At 38.5% G+C, this 20,689-nt stretch overlaps 1 protein-coding gene across 2 annotated transcripts in view; it reads right to left on the reverse strand.

Annotated features, from left to right (window-relative positions):
* Nucleotides 1-325: 325 nt before the first annotated feature.
* Nucleotides 326-20,689, reverse strand: part of BRD7 (bromodomain containing 7) — a 38,607-nt gene continuing 18,243 nt past the window's right edge. The window contains exons 7-17 of one of the 2 annotated variants that reach the window (XM_017676545.3): nucleotides 10,727-10,911; nucleotides 9,659-9,782; nucleotides 8,961-9,036; nucleotides 6,496-6,603; nucleotides 5,984-6,119; nucleotides 5,413-5,524; nucleotides 3,822-3,878; nucleotides 1,654-1,768; nucleotides 1,232-1,375; nucleotides 890-1,033; nucleotides 326-553 (exon numbers count right to left, since the gene is read on the reverse strand). In XM_017676545.3, coding sequence (XP_017532034.2) covers nucleotides 498-553; nucleotides 890-1,033; nucleotides 1,232-1,375; nucleotides 1,654-1,768; nucleotides 3,822-3,878; nucleotides 5,413-5,524; nucleotides 5,984-6,119; nucleotides 6,496-6,603; nucleotides 8,961-9,036; nucleotides 9,659-9,782; nucleotides 10,727-10,911 — 1,257 coding nt within the window. In that variant the 3' untranslated portion in view covers nucleotides 326-497. The remainder of the gene's footprint in view (nucleotides 554-889; nucleotides 1,034-1,231; nucleotides 1,376-1,653; nucleotides 1,769-3,821; nucleotides 3,879-5,412; nucleotides 5,525-5,983; nucleotides 6,120-6,495; nucleotides 6,604-8,960; nucleotides 9,037-9,658; nucleotides 9,783-10,726; nucleotides 10,912-20,689) is intronic. The other variant, XM_017676547.3, reaches the window with a different exon arrangement.

The following is a 20,689-nucleotide window of genomic DNA, read 5'->3' on the forward strand; positions in this document are numbered from 1 at the left end:
TCCTGTGAAACATAAGCAGAACTACCACTAATCTGCAAGAACTTCCAGTTCCACCCCTGCTTCCTGCTCCGTATGGCAACAGGTCAGAGTCCTTCCTCACAAGGCCACTTTTTGAATCATCAAAGTGAGATCTGGTACGTTGGAACTATTCAGTGAGGAATGTAGCAAATGTGAAAAAACAAGGATTTCAATTATTTGGGGGACTTCTTTTAATGGTCATGAAAAGGCTGTTTTCTGAGCTTTCCTCTATCACTTTATCCTCCGATTCAGCCTTAGGGAAAGGTCAAGGGGTAACTTATTTGCTTTGCATAATAACACAGCTGAGTCCCAGGTTCAACTTTATTATTCAATAGAAGTCCAATCTCTGGAACATTAAAATTGTTCCAAAGTTTAATTAAAAAAACAATTTACAAATATTTAATATCCTCTGAAAGCATTTCCAAGTTAGGAATGAAAAAAATTTATACATAATATATAGTATCAAATACCAGCTGGCTTCAAATCCCATCAGGTTCACACTCAGCAACATCACTCTTTCTAGGTTCTTCAAAATCTGCAAGAAAAATATACTTTATTCAGCATTTTTTCTTCTTTATTAAAAAAGGGATGTGAAGGTAAAGCATCCAGAAGAGTAGCTCTTGAGGGCCCTTCTTCATGTTCAAGGTTAAAGATGAGGTGTACTGCACTATTAGGTTATCATTGTGGTTGTGTTTTTTTTGTAAATGTGTGAAATCTTTAGTTTTGTTTCCATCTTGTCTAAAGAATTAATATAAGAAGTTCACATGTCATCAACATATGGAGACGAGACCTTCCAAATGTTATGTGAGGGACAGGTCAGACATCCTTTACTCACAACAGCCCTCCACCCTCCCAGACACAGCGCACGTACCTTTTGTTAAATCTACAAAGCTGTTTCCTATGACAGGGGAAGGGATGGAAATCCCCATTGCTTTCCGAACTCCATGCATGCTTACAATATCACCTGGAGTGACTTGCTGTGCAAGTTCTTTAAGATTATTGGTCACTTGTTCAGCTAGAAAATAAATAAAAAACAAAACAGTTCAGGTACTGAAACATGATTCCTTTAAGTAATTAAAAAAAAAACCCAAAAGAATGTTATCTAAATGCAACAGTAACTGTCCACGGTATTCACTTTAGCACTGCTTCATGGTGGCCCCACACTCAGGACCCCCTGTCCTTTCAGCACCCACCACCTGTGCCTGTGACATACCGAGATGCATTTCTCTGTATGAGGGGCCCAAGAGGCAGATCATATTGGGAGGGGGTCTGGTGCTCAGACGCTCGTTCTGGGCTTCCTGGAGCTCCCTGAGCAATCTCGTGGTCTCATCGAGTTTCCTTTGGAACACTTCAGCTTCTGTGTGGGAAGGCAAACAGCACACTGAAGAAAACATGGATGTACTTGTGTTTGATCTGGTGTAGTAACACTGCGTCCTAGGCTCTGGGATTTTGCTGTTTATTGGTTAGTCTTCTCTCCTCAAAGAAGTAATTCCCCTCAAATGAAATCGACACCACAGACATTCTTAATTATTCATTAAAGCATGGCCAGCCAAGATTTTCCTGTTGTGAATGGCTATGTAATCTTTACTAACGTGAATTAAGTCTTGACTGCCTGTGTCAAGAAGTGACACTCACCTTCTGAGTCAAAAACTTCAAACGGAGCACCAAAGTTTGTTACTGCTTTCAGCGCTGTGAGCCTGTCCTGATTACTGTAGTCTAAACGTCCTGTTGGCTCAATTTCTGTAATCTGCTTTGGAAAAATAAAAGGAATTATTTGATCTTGCCAAGCCATGACAGTGTGAGAATGAGAAATGAGCACAATGGCTTGTGTTTGTAGGCCAAGTTAATCCACCTACTCACTCTGGAGTTATAATTTTGATGCCTATACAAAAATGTCTTCCCAGATTCAAAATGCCATACCCAAATCCCGGCAAACAAGTGTCCATAAACTCACACTTCTCTGTAATGAAAAGATGTATCTTACACAATCTGCATCACTTGTTTCGTATGGCAACCACTCTGAAGATAAAAGGAACGACAGCCCTGTTACCGCCTACGTTTTGATGAATAGTTGGTGATTGTGACAATGTGTCACATTTCTGAGGCTCACAGGCAATGTTTCACCCCCTACCTGTCCATATACTTGCACTCCTATATAGATTTGGAACGTAAGACTTTCTGGGTCTCCTTCCAGATCAGATCCAGTCTGCCAGTACTGCCTGGGAGAAACAGAATTCTAAAAAAGGTGGAGTTTTATTTTTGATATCTCAAGACTCAGACTTTCCATAACCTCAACAATACTTTCAAAGAATAGATCGACCCAGATAAACAGTAACCACAAGTTAATGGCTCCATTTAAACTTCAGTGTTGCACTCCAAGCTCACTGAATACCCGCCTGCATGTGGAGTGTGCGGTGGAGAGCAGCTCTGTCAGCACAGAGCTAGGGCCGCCACTTCAGTTCTGACTTTGTACCTCTCACCCAGCATCCTTCCCCAGCCTGGGGATCTCTTTCCCTTCCAGCCACCTCACTAGGCTCATGACCTTGCCAGACTCCTCTTCCCTTGAGGACAACATGGTTTTGTAAATACCATCTACACCTGCAACTACCTTCACTTGAGCTCATCTTTAAGTTTTCTCTCTCTTTGGTTACAGGCCTTAATGTCTGTCCAATCTTAAATGTCCCAGTTTTCCTCCACTCATTGAATTCACTGAAATCTACTTTTCATCCCCACCATTTTACTGAAGTTGCTCTGGTGAAGGCTACAAATGCCAGTCGCTGGTCTCCGCCTGCTGGGTTTCTGTGCGGCACCTGACACAGCTGAGCTCTTTCCTGCAGATCACTTCATGGTTTTCCTACCTGAGCTACTTATTGGTCTACCCCAAGGCTGTCTCGGGGCCTTTACCCAGTCTACATGTTCTCCCCAGAGAGCCTGTCTCCTTTAAGGACTATAGTAACATTCTACCTTCATGCCAATGACTTCCAGGTCCACACACCCCAGGCCTCCACCTCCACAAGGTCCCAAATCACACATCCGAAACAATGTAATTTCCTTCCCTGCCAAACCTGTGCTCCTTTCCCCTACTTTCGATGTCTGCTAACAATACAATTATCCATCTCACACACCAGCTCCGGTCAATTTTAGTTTTATAGTTTTTCTTCCCTGTGTATCTTTATCCTCTTCCTTTACACTGTTAAGCTAGTTATTTTCTTTGCTAGACAGGTTCTACAGTTTTTCACTGGTCCCCTCCCCTCCAGCCTCTATCACAGCATCCTATTGTCTAGGGTCAAAGCTCCACTTCTGCAGTGCACCTGAGACTCCTCATCATCTGGCCCTCACACCTCTGCCCCTCTCCCCAGGCACCTGCAGTCACCCACTCTGAGCTTTCCGCACAGTGCTCTGCTCTTTCAGGTGTATTTATGTCATCACACATGCAGGTCTGGCCACCTCAGATGCTTGGGCCTCCCTGCTGGGAGAATGCCTCTTCATCCTTCTAGACCCAGGGCACTGCCACCCTCTCTGTGAGCACCTCCTCAGCTCTCTAAAGCAGTGAGTGCCTCCAACCTGGGTTCCCACACCATAAACATTACCCTGTATGGTGACTGCATTCGGCTCCCTGGATTACACACTTGTCTACCGCACTAGCTACTCCTACATTCCCCATGGGCAAAGAGAGTTATTTTAATTCAGGAGATACTCAATAAATATTTTTCTTTTAAAATTTTAAAATAAAGCTTTATCATTCAGGCCTTTTAGCTTAATCTCCATTTAAATATTTTTTATAAAGGATAAAATATAATCACCTCCACTTCTTTTGCTGTGTCAAGTGTTCTAGCCTGGCCTTCATCTTCAGGTGATGACTAAAGAAGAAAAAAAAACCAATTTTTATTAAAACTATATAAAAAAATGGCAAATACCCAGAAAAACAAAAATATCAAGAGCTTCATAGCAAGAGGAAAGGAATAGAATATGGATTGCTGAATATAATTTTTTAAACCAAAATATAATTAGCATTTAGAGTACTTTATAACTTAAGTTTCCTATTATTGATGACTTCAAGACTGATATTTCTATGTCTGACTAAAGAGGTATACATACTTAAGAAGGTATTTGGTAAACAGTACACAAGTACCTAAATAAATGGAGTCTGGTTTCACCAACCAGTAAATCTCTGACAAGTTTAAAATAGGAGGAATGCTAGGGACTATTTTGTCCCAACAGAGGCAATATTCTCAGCACAGGATCACTGTAAAATACTCAGGTGTTATAGAGAATGTGAAACTTTCTATAATCCTGGTCTTCAAAGATAATGCTTATGTAAAGAACAAATTATGCACAAAAATCACTAATGATGTCACCTTTTTTTTCTGAAAGGATGTACTGTGATTTATTTAACTAATTCCCAATTTTAAAAAATATATAAACTAAGTATCCCTATATATAACTTTATTTTCTAGGCCAAATTCAAAGATTAACTGCTGGATCATGTGGCTGAGAAACTGAATCTGAAATACACTGCCACATCAACCAAATGAAAGATAATTTTAGTTCAAGACTATTAATTCAGATTAATTGATGGGAACGGCATAGTAAAAATATTTTTGATGTACAGTTGAATGATTTTTAGGTCATATGAAGAAAACAATTCATGTGCTAAGACTATACAGCACTTCTCACTGGACCTTAGGCAATGCTTCAGCTTTGCTAATAGGTCACACAAGGACCAGCAGCCACAGGTACAGTGAGGGTAGAGGACACTGCACTTATATCCATAGCCACCAGCAAGAGCCATGAACCCAAGAGATACAGGGTTCCTCTAAATATGGTGACAAGGGCATTCTGGAGATCTATTCTCCTTGGCATCAGGAGGAATACTGTCTGGTTCTAATCTCTGAGCCAAGTCTCTCAAATTATTGCAGATTATGAGCTATGTCCAACTAAACTGGAGAGTTTACCGGTGTTAACAAAAGATAGCACTGAGGAATCCTTTCACTGTTTTATCTAAGCCCCCACTAGTGTTACTATTGCATAATAAAAAAAATAAGGACGGCTCTATCAGGTTAATAACTCTGTTTCAAGACAGTGAACAAGACTCCCCCTTTTTAACCAGGGTACACAGCGCTTGCTGACTTCTCAGTTGTAAACCTCATTTTTGATTCCTACATTCCCAAGATTAGGAGATAATGACAATCCTTTGGACATCACAGATCCCGGTAGCTGAGTTATTTGTTTCCGTCAATTGTCCTCCATCTATGGTCCCCACCCAGGCTGGGCTATCCTTTTAGGGGAATGGAGTTCAGCTGTCACAGTCGTTAATCCCATGGTTTCATAACACTGCATGACTAATGCTTGACAGTCAATGATAAATTACCGTTTGTTTAGCAGCATTCTTACCGTCTCCAACTCTTGTAGGGTTCTAGAATGCCCTCCTTTTGTTAAAACGTCCAGTAAACTATCTGCCATAACATATGGATAATCCTGGCATGTGGCCAAAAACTCATGGATGCTGAAAGACAGAGTGTTGGGAAAGTCACTTCCATATATAAATCATCTCCATTGGCTTAATCTTCATCTTCTATCATAGCCAACTGTTTCCATTAGCTGCCCTTAATTTATATACCATGATATAAAACTTTCTGTCTAGGTACAAGACTCTATTTACCGATTTACCAGTGATAAATTTGTCATCAGGAGAAATTAAGCAGTATCAAGAACACAGTGAAAATGAAATGCTCCCTGGGGAAAGTGCCAAAGAAAAATGAGACCTCAGTGTTTTGCAGGAGTCCGGGGCTCAGTGCTGGACTTGCTCTTCCCTAAGGTGACCTTATTCACCTCAGGACTTTCACATGTACTAGAAGACTCTCAAAGTTATACCTCCAGTTTGGACCATACTCTTTGGATACACATATGTATATCAGTATTTTAGAAAAATACAGCACTCAGAATAGATGAACTGGTGACTTACCTGAAATTGCTGGGAAGATCAGAGTCTTCCCCATAGGTTGAATAGATTAAATCAGAATCGTTCTTGCTGATATTTGCAAATGTGGAGTCATAATGTGGTGCATAAGAACTGTAAGGTCCATAATTCAAGTATAACACTGTTGATAAAAATTAAATACTATAATAATATCCTTTAACTTGCATGTCAATCTGGTTTTTTGGTTTACTGAATATTATTCTCTTCTAACTTCACCATTTCATTGACTTGTGTTAACATATCTAAGGTAGGCATTTTCCTCCAAATAGAAAATGCAACTCAAGTGAATTATTTTCCACAAACGGGAGAGGAAAGAACAAAACTCATCTTGAAAATCTTATTTTTCAGTTTCTTCTAAAGTTAATAAAATAGCTAATTAATGTTACAAAAGTCCATGGTGAGTAGTGAATAAAGCAGTAAATGGTAATTATGCTTCTTTCCCCTAACTCCTTGAGAGAAAACAGAAAAAACATGACTGCTATGTGTGGGAGCCTTACCTGGAGTTACTTTGTTCCTTTTATCTTCTTTGAACCCCTGCAAAGTATTCACTCCAGACTGAAGTCGTCCAGTTGTCATTCCCAGTCTCACAGGGCAGTAGCCTGGTTCTAAAATATAAGACCCAGTACAGTGGAGGCGGCTCTTGTTTTAATGAACTGAATGGTGTTCTGCAGTGTTTGCACACACACTGCTTTACGGCACCTACACCACTCTGGGAAGGAGGATGGGCAGCCCTTACTACACCCATTTTTAAAACAAGAAAATCTCAGCTTAGGAAAGCAAGAATGTAGCCAGGGCCAAAATCTTTTCATTATACTCTACTGATTCCTGGAATTTTAAAATCATGTTGCATTTCACTTAAAAAAAAAAAAAGATTTAGAAGTTGGACATTTTAATGTTAAGATGATGGATGTAAACCAACAGAAAAGATTAGTGAAGGACTAAGGGAAAATACCTGATTAAAGACAAAAAGCTCTTAGAACATCCAGGATAAATTCATACGGAGAGGCATATTTTGAGCACAATGAGGAGGAACAACCTTTAAATACATGATCTCTGTAAACCAGCAACAAATCCCTGTAATGGCACTGGGAATCCACAATAAGAACTGAGGAGATACCAGGAGAAAATGCAGTCTCTAGCAATAGTCAACAGAAAGGGCCTTTTTTTCCTCCTGTAAAAGAGTTCTGGTTTTTGTACCATGATCACCATGGAACAGAGGCTGCTGCCACAAGTGATCAGTGTGATAAAACAAAGCCTTGTGAGAAACTTCACACTTCTCAATCAGATCTTTTCTCCTTCTCATTAAGCAGCCTGGAAATTTGGTGTTCCAATGGGTGCTGGTACCTCCACCAGGAAAATGAAAATGAGAAGTGAAGAGGGGCATCTTCCACCTTCCACCAGTTAACTGGCCTCTGGGGGGCACTGAGTGAGGAGACCAGTTACTTTTGGCCACATATGGGTATGCCTACAGTAGCTGGAAATAAGGAAGCCAGACCAAGGGAAAAGAGATCTTCTAGTGCCACCTAAATCAAGTTGGCTGCATTACCTGTCACCAATTTTTCACCAAGCTTTATTAGAAAGAGCAATGTTCTCATGCTGTACCATTTCATCGAAGACCATATAAATTTCTGAGCAGCTCACTTAAAAGGAAGAAATGAGTTTTATTTTCAAACACAGCACCAGATCCTTTTCTTCTAAGTAAAGGAACTCCTCCTCTAGCATTTCAAGTGGAATGCAAAGCTAAATGACACTGTTAATAGGCTTGCCTTTTTTGTCTTCAAATGCATCAAGCTCTTCCAGCCTCAAGGTTTTCTCACTTGCTATTTCCCTATTCCTTATTCACCTTAATCAACCTCAACATCACCTTGTTAAGGAAACCTTCTCTGACCCCCAAACAGATATGCAGGTAGGAACCTTCTGTATATATCACAGCAGCTCTTTTCCTGTGTAGTACTGATTCACAGTAGCCAAGCTGCCATCTCTTTCTGTGAGTATTTTTGTTGTGGTCCTCTCACCACAGGACAGAATGTAAGAGGGAGAGAGCTCTCTCTCCCCGTTTTGTTGCTTGCTATACACCTAGCTCCACCTCCAGCTTCCAAGACAGGGCCTTGCCCACAGCAAACAATAAATACTGGAGACTGTTTTCTGACGTGTAGGAATTCTGCCCTTATTCATTTTTGTATCCAATTATCTCTTTCATAATGGCAGTATTAAAATGGATATTTACAAAATATATTAACATTCTCATACCTGCTTATCACATGACATTTCACCCCTCACATGAATGACAGTAAGTTCTTACCCTTCCATCAGATTTCAAAATAGTCTCCTATACTATCTCCATTAAAATACCATCTGAGAAAATAAAAACATAACTGGGGTTCTAAAACAAGTGATTCCCAACCATATGAACTTTCTATCAACCACAGTGAAAGACGTTATGTCATTAGTTATAGTTATATTATTCCATTACTATTAAGGTATTGTGACATACATATTCATTCTACTCACTGAAATAAACAAGTCTGTTAAACTCATGTCATAGTTGGATGGTTTTGAGATACCTCTAGAAGAAACTGACTGTATACATACCAGTCTCTTAAAGTGGGGAGAGAAATTGTTGCCAGAAATTGGAGGGTTTTGAGATGCCTCTAGAAATAACTGAGTGCTTATACCATAGTCTCTTAAAACCAGAGCTAGAAAATTGTTGCTTAATTTTTTGGCTTTGTTAATGGTCAGTCTGATATTCTAGGGACTTTATAGAAAACTTGATCATATGGTACCTATTTAAAGATGGAGTAAAGTTAGGTTAGTTTCAAATACATGATGTCTAGTCAAGTTCTTTGTGGGTATGAAACAGTTGATTTATTAGTATTCAGGCTTGTTGCTTTAAAATGTTAACCCAGGTTATTTCTCTTTGTCAAACAGCAAGTGCATGGTCAGTTTAATTCTGTGAGCCTACCTCCTACAATGGGATCCACAGGATGGAGAAGTCCCAATGTGGTCGTTCCATCTGGTTTTCTTCTTTCAAATTCACACTGCAATGACCCAAAGTATTCAAATAGCATAGTTTTATACACACACACACATACACATCTATGTCATCTCACACTAGAAAACCTTACTTTGGTTTAATCAAACTAATATTTATAGGTGGCTATCATCGTTACACTCAGATATTGACTTTCACACCTGTCTCCTATATACTGGTGCTGATGGGATAAAGAAGTCAAGAAAAAAATCTCAGAATTTTAAAGAGCTGTGTGGGTCCTTAAGGCCACTCAGTTCTGCCCATTCTGTTAAAAAAGGAGGATAACAAAGACCAGGGAAGGGAAGTGACCTGTCCAAAGTCATATATTAATCTATTTGGTTTTATAGCCAATGTGCTGAATAATACAATTTCACATGACCAGAGTATAAATGTTTTCATGTGAAGTTAAAGCATGTACATTTCCAAATTTTAGAACACATTAATTGCACTAAAAAAAAACGGTAATAGAGAAGATTAATCATGTGGTTTACAAACATATTAGTCTCTGTCAGTGTTGTACTGAAGAGCTCTATAGCAGTAATGGATTACAAGTACATAAGCAGTTATAACTAAAAGTTTCACACAACCCAAATTAGTAGGTAGTGAAAAGAATGGAAAAGCTCAATCACCTGACTATTAACAAGCCGCCTGGTCAGCTTTCCTCCAGATTCCTTAACAATGCGGTCAATCTGCTCCTGCTCTCTTTCTAAATTACAGCTTTTAAATTTATCTTCCAGTGTATCTTTGTCTTTCCTGAAAGCACACATTAATACTGTTAAAAAAAAAAGACACAAACATTAAAATGTATTCTAACTAGGAATCCAATTACAGTGGAGACAATGGCACTACTCTCACCAATTAAACCTTTGGTGCTTAATGGGGCCCCTAACAACCCAGAAACAGTAAGGCAATCCCAACATGCTGATTAGTTCCCTTCCTTTTCTTGTCCAGTGGTACTTGCCTTACACATTTTTCTCAGAACAATCTCAAAAATGAATACTACCTCAAATACATTTTGAAAGCAGAGGGACATTTTTTTTTAAAGTTCACTAATTAAAATAAAACATTTAAAATGTGTAAATCTTAGAAATATAACGAAAACTTGACTTTTGTCACATTATGACAGCAGAAATCACCAACTGCTAATTAAAACTCTCTCCACAGTTTAAGTGCTGATGGTCAATAAGAGTGGGATGTACATGACTGTCCAGCCATGCTGGCTGCTTCCTGGAAGGAACAGTGCTAAGTCATTGTTCCTACTCGCTAACGTCCAGTTGAAAGTACGCAGACATTGCCTTGAGGGCCCAGCTGTTTAGGAGGTAGCTCTAATGATGCTTAAGCTTATCTACTGTCTCAACTCCTTTATGGAATGAGGTAATGAATATACACTTTTTCCCCCTTAATAGTTCTATTTAAATAAAGTGACAATACGAGTCCCTAAAGATAATTTATTGGTTTTAAAACTATTTTCATAAGAATACATATTTGGAACTGTTCCCTAAACTATTTGGACAATTCTGTGTAGTGGTCTGTATGAGAAGAGAGTTACCACATCATCAAAATGGCCTTCATGCCTAAACCATCAAACCACAGGCAGGAGAGGCCTAATGTTTTCCCAGTGCAGGCACTGAGTGTATTCTTCCCTTCCACTAGCTTGCAAAAGATAGCTTAACCTTAATATTCCAAAGATCCTTTACTTTTTAGTTTCCTTATTAGGACTTCTGAAGGCTTGTGGTTCAGTATCTCCAAGGTCTTCCCTTTCTCTCAGCCAGCAGCCACTGTCCTCTCCACTCTGCAAGGTGTCTGTTCTATCTTTCTGTTTTCGACTTTTCTGCAAGTCTGCCATGAAGTCTATGCTCTGCTTCAGGCTCTGAATTCTCTCCTAAAAATATTCAAGAACACTCTTATTGTATGTCATTGATTTTTCAAGTAATGCATTTTTTCCTCACAAGAGTTTGCACTTTATCCTGTTATTAGGGAAGAAAAGCAATTAAACATATTATTCCAAGATGGTATTATGTTTAGGAACTGGGACAATGTCTATTCCTTCAATTCAGATAATTTCCAGTGTAAGAGAATTGCTTTATAATTTTATTATATCTTCAAAAAGTTCACAGAAAATATGAATGACTCATTTTTTGCAGTACTAAATTTAAAAAGTAAAATTTAGTTTAATACTATGTCAAAATTTTGCATTTAACATAGAAATTTAAGAACTACCAAGTATTTTTAAACCATGCCTTATATTCTGGCATCTTAGGATGATCACTGATGACTGGCATTTTTCTCTGTGGGAAAACAACATTCCTCAAGGCGAACAAAGGTTGCTGGCATAATTTTTTCTCAGAGCACTTAATGTTCTTCTAATCTAAGTCTTGTTCCTATTTTGTGAAACATGTGAATTTTCCACTGCATTGATATGCTGTGAAATTTTCATTGTGGTTAAGGGCTTCAGGTTTCTGGAGGCAGACGTCCTCCTAAAAACTACTCTGCCTTTCAGCTCTGAGTGTTGTCACTAGATAATATGGACTGCAGCCTCCTTGGGGCTGCAGAGCAGTAGTAGGGAGACTTTTGCAGAGTAATAGAAACTAAGAACTGGAAAGGATCAGAGGTTGAATAAGAACAATGTGGCCCAGGAAAACTTAATGACTCACCTAATGTCACAGAACCAGTGACTAAGACCAGGCCTCTTACCTTGCATGACAGGCCTTTTCTCATCACACTATGCAGTCACAGTAGTGCAGACTGTGACAGCCTTAAGAACATGGACCCTACTATTTTTATGGGATCCTCATTTATTTTCAAATAATCTTAAAACTATTAAATACATTTTATAGGAGACAAAGATATAGGTAGAGGAGAAAATAAAAACCTTGAGAATTTATTATCCATAAATGAGCAGTGTTAACAGGTTTATCATTCCAATATTTCTCTAAACATTATACACATTAGCAAATTAGAATTATACTGAATTATTTGGTAATAAGCATTTAAAAAATTAAGAAATTCTAAGCATCTCCCCTCCATATCATTAAATATCTTTAAAATGTTTTAAATAACTGTATAATATTTCATCCTATGTATCGATGATTTTATACTCCACAATGGACATCTGGATTATTTCCAAGTTTCCACTATTACAAGTCTCATGAACATCACTATAAACTAATCTCTCTAGGAATCTCTTATCTTTTTAGTATCAATTCCTAAAAGTAGAAAACACTAGGTTATAGAGGAATGAGTATTCTTAAGGCCTTTGGTATTTACTATTACCTCAAGAAGTTATATCAATTTAAGTATTAGTGTTTCAAAGTTTACCAGTGTTGGAAAGTTCTCTGAATCCCTGGCAAACTTGAGAATCATTTAAATTGCCAATTTGATTTAGAAACAAACAAACGGAAAAAGGATTAAAGATGGCGGTGTGAGAGGAGAGACAGAGGCTTCTTCCTAAAACTGGATACAACAGAAAATATAGTTAGCGTAACTAATCCTGAAAGAGCAACAGAAAAGAGGGCGGTGCCAGACTGCACACACCTGGAGGAAAGAGCAGACCTCACCGAACAGGGTAACGTACCAGAGCTGTGGCTCCGTGGGACCCGAGTCCTTCCCCCACCCCAGCTCACCAGAGGGAAGAGAAACTGAGCAGGGAGGGAATGGAAGGCTTGGGACTGCTGAACACCTAGCTCTGGAGATCTGCACTAGGAGAACAAACATACACTTCATGGTGCTTTCATTACACTCTTCTGATTACGGGGTTGGAAAACTGGGACAGGCTGAGTTCCTGGGGAGACTGGGATTCCGGCTGCTTGTGGAAAGCAGGGATCCATATCCGGCTGCTCTGGGACAAAAGCTTGTATCTGTGTGCTTGGCCCACTGGCTCAAGCAGTGGAGACAGTCACAGCAGCCGGGAGGCAGGGAACAGCTCTTTCCTCCCCCCAGGCACCAATACCACTCCCCTGCGACCCCCGTCGTTCCTCAGCCCCGTCATGGCTGAGCAGCTGCAGAACAGAGCTACTGGACACTAGAGGGCGCCATATACAAATATGAAACGCCAAAGAAACCTAGTCCAGAGGAAAATGACTAATAAAACTCCCAAGACAGATTTAAATGATATGGACCTCGTGATTCTTCCTGAAAGGAAGTTCAAAATAAAAATCATCAGCATGCTAATGGAGGTACGGAAAGACATCCAAGAACTCAGGAATGAATTAAGGTCGGAGATCCAATCATGGAAGAGCACGATGGAGGGTATTAAAAGCAGGTTGGATACGGTAGAGGAGACGAAGAGGAATACAAAGAAGCTGAGGCACAGAGAGAAAAAAGGATCTCTAGGAATGAAAGAATATTGAGAGAACTGTGTGACCAATCCAAACAGAACAATATTTGCATTGTAGGGATACCAGAAGAAGAAGACACAGAGAAAGGGATAGAAAGTGTCTTTGAGGAGGTAGTCGCTGAAAACTTCCCCAATCTGGGGAAGGAGATAGTCTCTCAGGCCATGGAGATCCACAGATTTCCCAACACAAGGGACCCAGGGAAGACAACACCAAGACACATAGTAATTAAAATGGAAAAGATCAAGCATAAGGACAGACTGTTAAAAGCAGCCAGAGACAGAAATAAGATCACATACAAAGGAAAGCCCATCAGGCTAACATCAGACTTCTCAGCAGAAACCTTACAGGCCAGAAGGGAGTGGCATGATGTATTTAATGCCATGAAGCAGAAGGGCCTAGAACCAAGATTACTTTATCCGGTAAGATTATCATTTAAACTTGAAGGAGGGATTAAACAATTCCCAGATAAGCAAAAGCTGAGGGAATTTACCCCCCACAAACCATCTCGAGAGTCTATTTTGGAGGGACTGCTATAGACGGAAGTGTTCCTAAGGTTGAATAGCTGTCACCAGATGTAATAAAACCACAGTAAAGAAAGTAGAACAGCTTAATACTAAGCAAATGCAAAATAAAATTAACTATCCCAAAGTCAATTAAGGGATAGACAAAAAGTACAGAATATGATACCTAATATATAAAGAATGGAGGAGGAAGAAAAAGGAGAAATAGAAAAGAACTTTAGATTGTGTTTGTAACAGCATAATGAGTTAAGTTAGACTCTTAGATAGTAAGGAAAGTAACCTGGAACCTTTGGTAAACACAAATCAAAAGCCTGCAATGGCAATAAGTACATACCTATCCATAATCACCCTAAATGTAAATGGACTGAATGCACCAATCAAAAGACATAGAGTCACTGAATGGATAAAAAAACAAGACCCATCTATATGCTGCTTACAAGAGACTCACCTCAAACCCAAAGACATGCACAGACTAAAAGTCAAGGGATGGAAAAAGATATTTCATGCAAACAATAGGGAGAAACAAGCAGGTGTTGCAGTACTAGTATCAGACAAAATAGACTTCAAAACAAAGAAAGTAACAAGAGATAAAGAAGGACATTACATAGTGATAAAGGGCTCAGTTCAGCAAGAAGATATAACCATTATAAATATATATACACCCAACACAGGAACACCAGCATATGTGAAACAAATACTAACAGAACTAAAGGAGGAAATAGACTGCAATGCATTCATTTTAGGAGACTTCAACATACTATTCACTCCAAAGGACAGATCCACCAGACAGAAAATAAGTAAGGCCACAGAGGCACTGAACAGCACATTAAAACAGATGGACCCAACAGACATCTATAGATCATTCCACCCATAAGCAGAAGTAAACACATTCTTCTCAAGTACACATAGAACATTTTCCAGAATAGACCACATACTAGGCCACAAAAAGAGCCTCAGCAAATTCAAAAAGATTGAAATTTGTACCAACCAATTTCTCAGAGGTATAAAACTAGAAATAAATTGTACAAAGAAAGCAAAAAGGCCCACAAACACATGGAGGCTTAACAACATGCTCCTAAATAATCAATGGAACAACAAACAAATTAAAATAGAGATCAAGGAATATATGGAAACAAATGACAACAACAACACAAAGCCCCAATTTCTGTGGGACGCAGAGAAAGCAGTCTTAAGAGGAAAGTATATAGCAATCCAGGTATATATAAAGAAGGAAGAACAAACCCAAATGAATAGTCTAATGTCACAAGTATCAAAATTGAAAAAAGAAAAACAAATGAGGCCTAAAGTTAGCAGAAGGAGGGACATAATAAAGATCAGAGAAGAAATAAATAAAATTGAGAAGAATAAAAACAATAGAAAAAATCAATGAAACCAAGAGCTGGTTTTTTGAGAAAATAAACAAAATAGATAAGCCTCTAGCCACACTTATTAAGAGAAGAAGAATCAACACACATCAACAGAATCAGAAACGAGAAAGAAAACATCACGAAGGACCCCACAGAAATAGAAAGAATTATTAGAGACTACTATGAAAATCTATATGCTAACGAGCTGGAAAACCTAGAAGAAATGGACAACATCCTAGGAAAATACAACCTTCCAAGACTGACAAAGGAAGAAACACAAAATCTAAACAAACCAATTACCAGCAAAGAAATTGAATCAGTGATCAAAAACTACCCAAGAACAAACCCCCTGGGCCAGATGGATTTACCTCGGAATTTTATCAGACATACAGAGAAGACATAATACTCATTCTCCTTAAAGTTTTCCAAAAAATAGAAGAGGAGGGAATACTCCCAAACTCATTCTATGAAGCCAACATCACCCTAATACCAAAACCAGGCAAAGACCCCACCAAACAAGAAAATTACAGACCAAAATCCCTGATGGATGTAAATGCAACAATACTCAACAAATATTAGCAAACCGAATTCAAAAATACATCAAACAGATCACAGACCATGACCAAGTGGGATTCATCCCAGGGATGCAAGGCCGGCACATTAAAAAAATCCATCAACATCATCCACCACATCAACAAAAAGAAGGACAAAAACCACATGATCATCTCCGTTGATGTTGAAAAAGCATCCATTCATGATAAAAACTCAACAAAATGGGTATACAGGGCAAGTACCTCAACATAACAAGGGCCATATATGATAAACCCACAGCCAACATCATACTGAACAGTGAGAAGTTGAAAGCTTTTCCTCTGAGACCGGGAACTAGACAGGAACGTTCACTCTCCCCGCTGTTATTCAACATAGTACTGGAGGTCCTAGCCATGGCACTTGGACAAAACAAAGAAATACCAGGAATCCAAACTGGTAAAGAAGAAGTTAAACTGTCACTATCTGCAGATGACATGATATTGTACATAAAAAACCCTAAAGACTCCACTCCAAAACTACTAGAACTGATACCGGAATTCAGCAAAGTTGCAGGATACAAAATTAACACACAGAAATCTGTGGCTTTCCTATACACTAACAATGAACTAATAGAAAAAGAAATCAGAAAAACAATTCCATTCACAATTGCATCACAAAGAATAAAATACTTAGGCATAAACCTAACCAAGGAAGTGAAATACCTATACCAAGAAAACTATAATAGACACTCTTAAGAGAAATTAAAGAGGACACTAACAAATGGAAACTCATCCCATGCTCTTGGCTAGGAAGAATTAATATCGTCAAAATGGCCATCCTGCCCAAAGCAATATACAGATTTGATGCAATCCCTATCAAATTACCAACAGCATTCTTCAATGAGCTGGAACAAATAGTTCAAAAATTCATATGGAAACACCAAAGATCGCAAATAGCCAAAGCAATCCTGAGAAGGAAGAATGAAGTGGGGGGGATCTCACTCCCCAACTTCAAGCTCTACTACAAAGCCACAGTAATCAAGACAGTTTGGTACTGGTACAAGAACAGAGCCACAGACCAGTGGAACAGAACAGAGACTCCAGACATTAACCCAAACATATATGGTCAATTAATATATGATAAAGGAGCCATGGACATCCAATCGGGAAATGACAGTCTCTTCAACAGATGGTGCTGGCAGAACTGGACAGCTACATGTAAGAGAATGAAACTGGATCACTGTCTAACCCCATACACAAAAGTAAATTCGAAATAGATCAAAGACCTGAATGTAAGTCATGAAACCATAAAACTCTCAGAAAAAAACATAGGCAAAAATCTCTTGGACATAATAATGAGTGACCTCTTCATGAACATCTCCCCAGGCAAGGGAAACAAAAGCAAAAATGAACAAGTGGGACTATATCAAGCTGAAAAGCTTCTGTACAGCAAAGGACACCATCAATAGAACAAAAAGGCATCCTATAGTATGGGAGAAATCATTCATAAATGACAGATCAGATAAAGGGTTGACATTCAAAATATATAAAGACCTAACGCACCTCAACAAACAAAAAGCGAACAATCCAATTAAAAATGGGAAGAGGAGCTGAACAGACAGTTCTCCAAAGAAGAAATTCCGATGGCCAAAAGACACACGAAAAGATGCTCCACATGGCTAGTCATCAGAGAAGTGCAAACTAAAACCACAATGAGATATCACCTCACACCAGTAAGGATCGCGACCATCCAAAAGACAGACAACAACAAATGTTGGTGAGGTTGTGGAGAAAGGGGAACCCTCCTACACTGCTGGTGGGAATGTAAATTAGTTCAACCACTGTGGAAAAGAGTATGCAGGTTCCTCAAAATGCTCAAAATAGACTTACCATTTGACCCAGGAATTCCACTCCTAGGAATTTACCCTAAGAATGCAGCACTCAAGTTTGAAAAAGACAGATGCACCCCTATGTTTATCGCAGGACTATTTACAATAGCCAAGAAATGGAAGCAACCTAAGTGTCCATCAGTAGATGAATGGGTAAAGAAGATGTGGTACATATACACAATGGAATATTATTCAGCCATAAGAAGAAAACAAATCCTACCATTTGCAACAACATGGATGGAGCTAGAGGGTTTTATGCTCAGTGAAATAAACCAAGCAGAGAAAGATAAATACCAAATGATTTCACTCATCTGTGGAGTATAAGAACAAAAAAAAACCTGAAGGATCATAACAGCAGCAGAATCACAGAACCCAGGAATAGACTAACAGTTACCAAAGGGTAAAGGAATGGGGAGGGTGGGGAAAAAAGAAAGGAGGCCTTATGATTAGCATGTATAATGTGGAGGGGGGGCATGTGCAACACAGAGAAGACAAGTAGTGATTCTACAGCATCTTACTATGCTGATGGCCAGTGACTGTAATGGTGTTTGTTGGGGGGACTTGGTGAAGGGGGGGAGTCTAGTAAATATAATGTTCTTCATCTAATTGTAGATTAATGATAATGAAATGAATAAAACAAACCAACAAACATGCCTTATTGTAATACATACTTAAAAATATTAGTGAGTGGCATTATTTCTGTTTACTGGGTTTGTGTTTCCCCTTGGGCATGTCATTTAGGTAATTCCTTACTCATTTAGCTGTAGTGCCTGAAACAGGTTGGCATACTGTAGGCACTCAACACATGTTGGTTAAATGAATGTGCTTAGATCACAAAGTTCTCAGTAATCTTATTTCTGCTCTAGAATTTGTAAAGCAGAACCTACATTAAGAACACTATGGAATTTTTAATATAACATGAACAAAATTAAAATAATGAGAAATTTTCTAAATTTTGACACAAGTCATGGAAAAAGTTTAGTTAATTTTACTTTGAAAGTAATGTGTTTTTAATTTTTGGTAATTAAAATGTCTCCAAATCAGTACACTGTCTTATCAATCCTCAATTTTGCAATGTTAAGTCACTAGAAGGGCTTAATTCTTTGTTATTAATAATAGCTAACACTTACTGAGTGCTTACTCATGTCCCAGGCATAATTCTATAAGGTAAATACTATTATAATCCCATGTGACTGGAAAAAGGTTGAGAAAGTTGCATGACCTGTTTACATGGTGTCTCAATGGCAGAGCCAGGATGTGAATCTTCATTAGTCTGATTCCAAAGCCACTCTGGTACAAATACTACTGTTTGTACTATTTTGTTTTAAGATAATGAGGCATTCTACTATTTTCTTAGGAGATCAAAGGAGATATTTTACCTATGTCCATTCTTTATAGAAGTTACATGTCTACTAATGGTGACTATGTGTGTATGACTGAAAAAAACTACTGCTTTAGTCTTCATATTGAACACACAGAAATGTTATCTTTTAATACACACTGTTCATGGAAGGGTATGCTGGGAGCACTTTCATTAGAGGAATGAACCTGGAAGGCCTAATTTAAATGTTTAAAAATCACTGTTGTAGAAGTGAGGCTTAGAACCTCACCCCCCCCCCTTGTTTTAAGAGAAATCTTCTGCATCTGTGGATGTTTTGTTGCCCTTGTCTAGCTTGGATTAATACTTAGTCTATAGGCACAGACCTGATCATCTACATTTGCCCTCTTACAGCACTAAATTATGTTTTCTACCTTTATCTTGCATCTACCTACCACTTCAGCATTTTATTAAAAAAAATAATAATAATAACGGAGAAATGTGGGATTCACATATAAATCAAGTATAAAAATCAAATGAATAATCATATCTGATTTGATTGTTTATAGTTCATGATGCGTGATCAAAACTGAAAGTTTCTGTGATGACTGCCCTTGCACTGTTCACCATGTAAGAACTTACTCACTATGTAAGAACTTGTTCACCATGTAAGAACTTGTTCGTTATGCTTCAGAAGATTGGAGACTGTTGAGAATTAGGCTTGGGGTTGATTAATGATTGTGCATTGAGTCCCCTATACAGGATTTTATTGTTGTTAACAACCATTTGATCAATAAATATGAGAGATGCCGTCTCATAAAGAAAAAAAAATCACTGTTGTAAGGATCCCTCCCATCTAGGGTAGTGAGAATAGTCAACAGGAAGCTACAATGCAGGATGGGTAGGGCTCCTCAACAGGAAGAGATCTGAAAAAGAGGAAGAGAACAGAGAAAGAAAAGGGAAAGTGGAGAATAAAGTTTATTTTCTATGCTTCCAGCCAGCCCACCCCCAGTAAAATTCAAGAGATATCGGAATGTTTTGCATATAAACCACATAATTTAAAGAAGAGAATACAGTGGTAAATCAAAGTTGATAAGATTTACTCTGGATATGTTATCTCTGCAAATTAAACTTTCTTCTGAAAATTTAATGTACATATTTTGGAGTGACTAAATATTGCCATTTGCTGGGTGCACTGTTACTTCAAATCCAACAGAAGCATTTGCAAGTATTTAAATCTGGAATATGGCTTAATTCTGGATTCTGAATCTTTATACAAAGAACAGGATAAGCATTTTATGTTCTCCTTTCCTCTGCAGATTTTGCCAAAGATGGGTAACTGGCTTACATTATAGTTTCCCAGGTCTCTAGGAAAGGGTGGGAACTGATATGTCTAAATATTAGGAGTGCAAGAATAATCATAAACCCAAATGTTTTTCTTTCCTCAGTTAAGTGGATCCAAGAATCTTTCAGAGCAAAGCACACACTCAGGTATCTGCAAACCAAACTCTTTAAATGAAAAACTGACAAAAATGATCACCATAAAAACTGGATAACCATGCACATCTACACAACTCATTTCTATTATCCTGTAACTGAGTCTGAGCCCAACATCTTAATTCTGATTTCTTTCTCATTCTTCTATATATATGTCTTATATGCACTCATTTCTTCTTTTTAAAACCCCTCTCCTATCTT

This window comes from Manis javanica, chromosome 17 (assembly GCF_040802235.1).
Source record: "Manis javanica isolate MJ-LG chromosome 17, MJ_LKY, whole genome shotgun sequence".
Lineage (NCBI taxonomy): Eukaryota > Metazoa > Chordata > Mammalia > Pholidota > Manidae > Manis > Manis javanica.